We start from the raw sequence: 2,056 nt of genomic DNA, 5'->3' as shown, positions 1-2,056 counted from the left end.
TTCCTTTTCCCTGCCTGCTAAAACAAAACTGTGAACACTGAAACAGACTGACATTTAATATACGTGAGGTGTCAAGTGTCATGCATTTGTTGATTCTTTTTTTTTATGTTGTTGAGGCAATAAAAGATGTACTTTTACTACTTATATACTACTTACTATTTATTGTACTTGTATTTACTGTCCTGCTTACTTAACATCACATGTTTCGTGATGTTCACTCTGTACAGTACCGGCTTGACTTAACTTGACTAATATCCACAAACCTTTTTTGTTTGTTTGTTTGTTTTCACCTACCTTACAGCAACATCTCAATCTCATCCAGGTCTAAATATGTGAAGTCTAACAAGTGTTTGTACTGTCAGTGTCTGGATCTCAAGCATTTCAGTGTAAAGTCCAAATGACAAATAAACAACTCATGCTTTGTTTGGACTTCTTGAAAACATAAATAAACCGCCATAGCGGCTGTTTTATAAACTACTCAGCTTCAGTAGTAATCTAACAGTGGAAGTTTGGTGTATTTAATGTGCTGGTGTTTTGTTGTTGTTATTCCTCTCATCAGGGTGAACTTCTGACTAGACTGTAACTAGGCAGCTAATTACCAGAGGAAGCTAACTTACCTCAGTACAAACACAAACATTTATACCAACCTGAGGTGTTTTATTTGTTGGGGTTGTTTTAGGAAAGGGGGGGGGGTTGTGGGGTTAAAGCCGAGCCAAAGAAGAATATTTATCTACCTCTTTAATTTTTGCTCGTTTCTCCCTCGTTTCCGGGTCGGAGGGCTCGCGCCCCGTTGCCCCAGGTGGTCGCGCGTACTCGAGAACGGGCAGAGAGCCGTCGTCATTCTCGCCTCCTCGGTCCTTCGCAAGTTGGTCCTTTTCGCTTCGGATGTCCTGCTTGATTTCGTCCGGCCGCTTCTGCAGCGTGTCCTTGGCTTCGAGCAGCGCCTGTTCGTGGTCTCTCCGAATCTTGGCCAAGATTTTCTCGTCCTTGCCCGCCGTGCCACCGGAGTCTCCGTCCGTACCTGTCCGGGTGTCGCCCTCCACCGCCGGGTCGGAGCGGAAAAAAAACAGCTTGGAGGAATCCGGCAGGAAGAAGATAGCTCCGAAGCAGAAGGTGATGAAGGCGCTGAAAACTAAGAGCAGAATGAATTTCTCCGTTAGCCGGAACGAGGTCGCGCTAACGGACTTCCTACTCGGGGTTGCCGTGAAAGGCATGAGAATAGCTACAGGCATTTTCTTCTCCTTCTTTTTCTTCTTCTTCTTTTAAAAGAGTCAAATCCCTTCAATTTGTAGACTGTTATCCCCTGGGTTTACACTCCGCGCGTAAACATTTACGCCCGTACAGCCCGGTGTAAAAGTAAATCCTCCTCAGGAAAGTTGCAGCACTCCTCGCTGATCATACTGAAACATCTGTGGGGATGAAAAAAGTCTCACTGTTCTGCTACAGCGGATTACAGAGCGGGAGGCGTGGCCGTGAGAGCTGATTGGCAGATCTCCTTGGCCAATCATCTCACCCGTATAGAGTAACGTTATTGTGGGCGTGGCTAACGGAACAGCGGGCCGAACGTGTAGATCATGTGCTGTTCACGCGTTATTGGTCGTAAAGTCCAGCTAGAAGGTCTGAAAATGTGGAAAGTAGACAATGTTTAGTATATTATTGTATTTTCATTCAGTCAGTTTGTAACATTAATTTACTGGGGTTTTGTGCTTAATTGTTAATTAAGCAATTAATTAATTATGTTCTGTTATGTTGTCCTGGCTTGTTGATGTCTACTGTCTTGTGTATTTATTGTATTGTTTGCACTCATCTCACACTATTTAATATATATATATATATATATATATATATATATATATATATATATATATATATATATATATATATATTCTTTCTATTTGCACTTTATGTAGTCCAGTGTACCATGTACCATGCCACTTTATTGTTGCGTTGCACCATGGTCCTGGGGAAACAACATTTGGTGTATATATATATATATATATATATATATATATATATATATATATATATATATATATATATATATATATATATATAT

At 41.0% G+C, this 2,056-nt stretch overlaps 1 protein-coding gene across 1 annotated transcript in view; it reads right to left on the bottom strand.

The window, feature by feature from the left end:
* man1a1 (mannosidase, alpha, class 1A, member 1) overlaps positions 1-1,407 on the bottom strand; it is a 108,952-nt gene extending 107,545 nt beyond the window's left edge. The window contains exon 1 of the mRNA XM_053613792.1: positions 735-1,407. Coding sequence (XP_053469767.1) covers positions 735-1,232 — 498 coding nt within the window. The 5' untranslated portion in view covers positions 1,233-1,407. The remainder of the gene's footprint in view (positions 1-734) is intronic.
* Positions 1,408-2,056: the final 649 nt, after the last annotated feature.

The sequence above is a fragment of the Ictalurus furcatus genome, chromosome 25 (assembly GCF_023375685.1).
Source record: "Ictalurus furcatus strain D&B chromosome 25, Billie_1.0, whole genome shotgun sequence".
NCBI classification, from domain to species: Eukaryota; Metazoa; Chordata; class Actinopteri; order Siluriformes; family Ictaluridae; genus Ictalurus; species Ictalurus furcatus.
The sequence above is the reverse complement of the archived record's forward strand: the minus strand, read 5'-3'. Positions and strand labels throughout refer to the sequence as shown.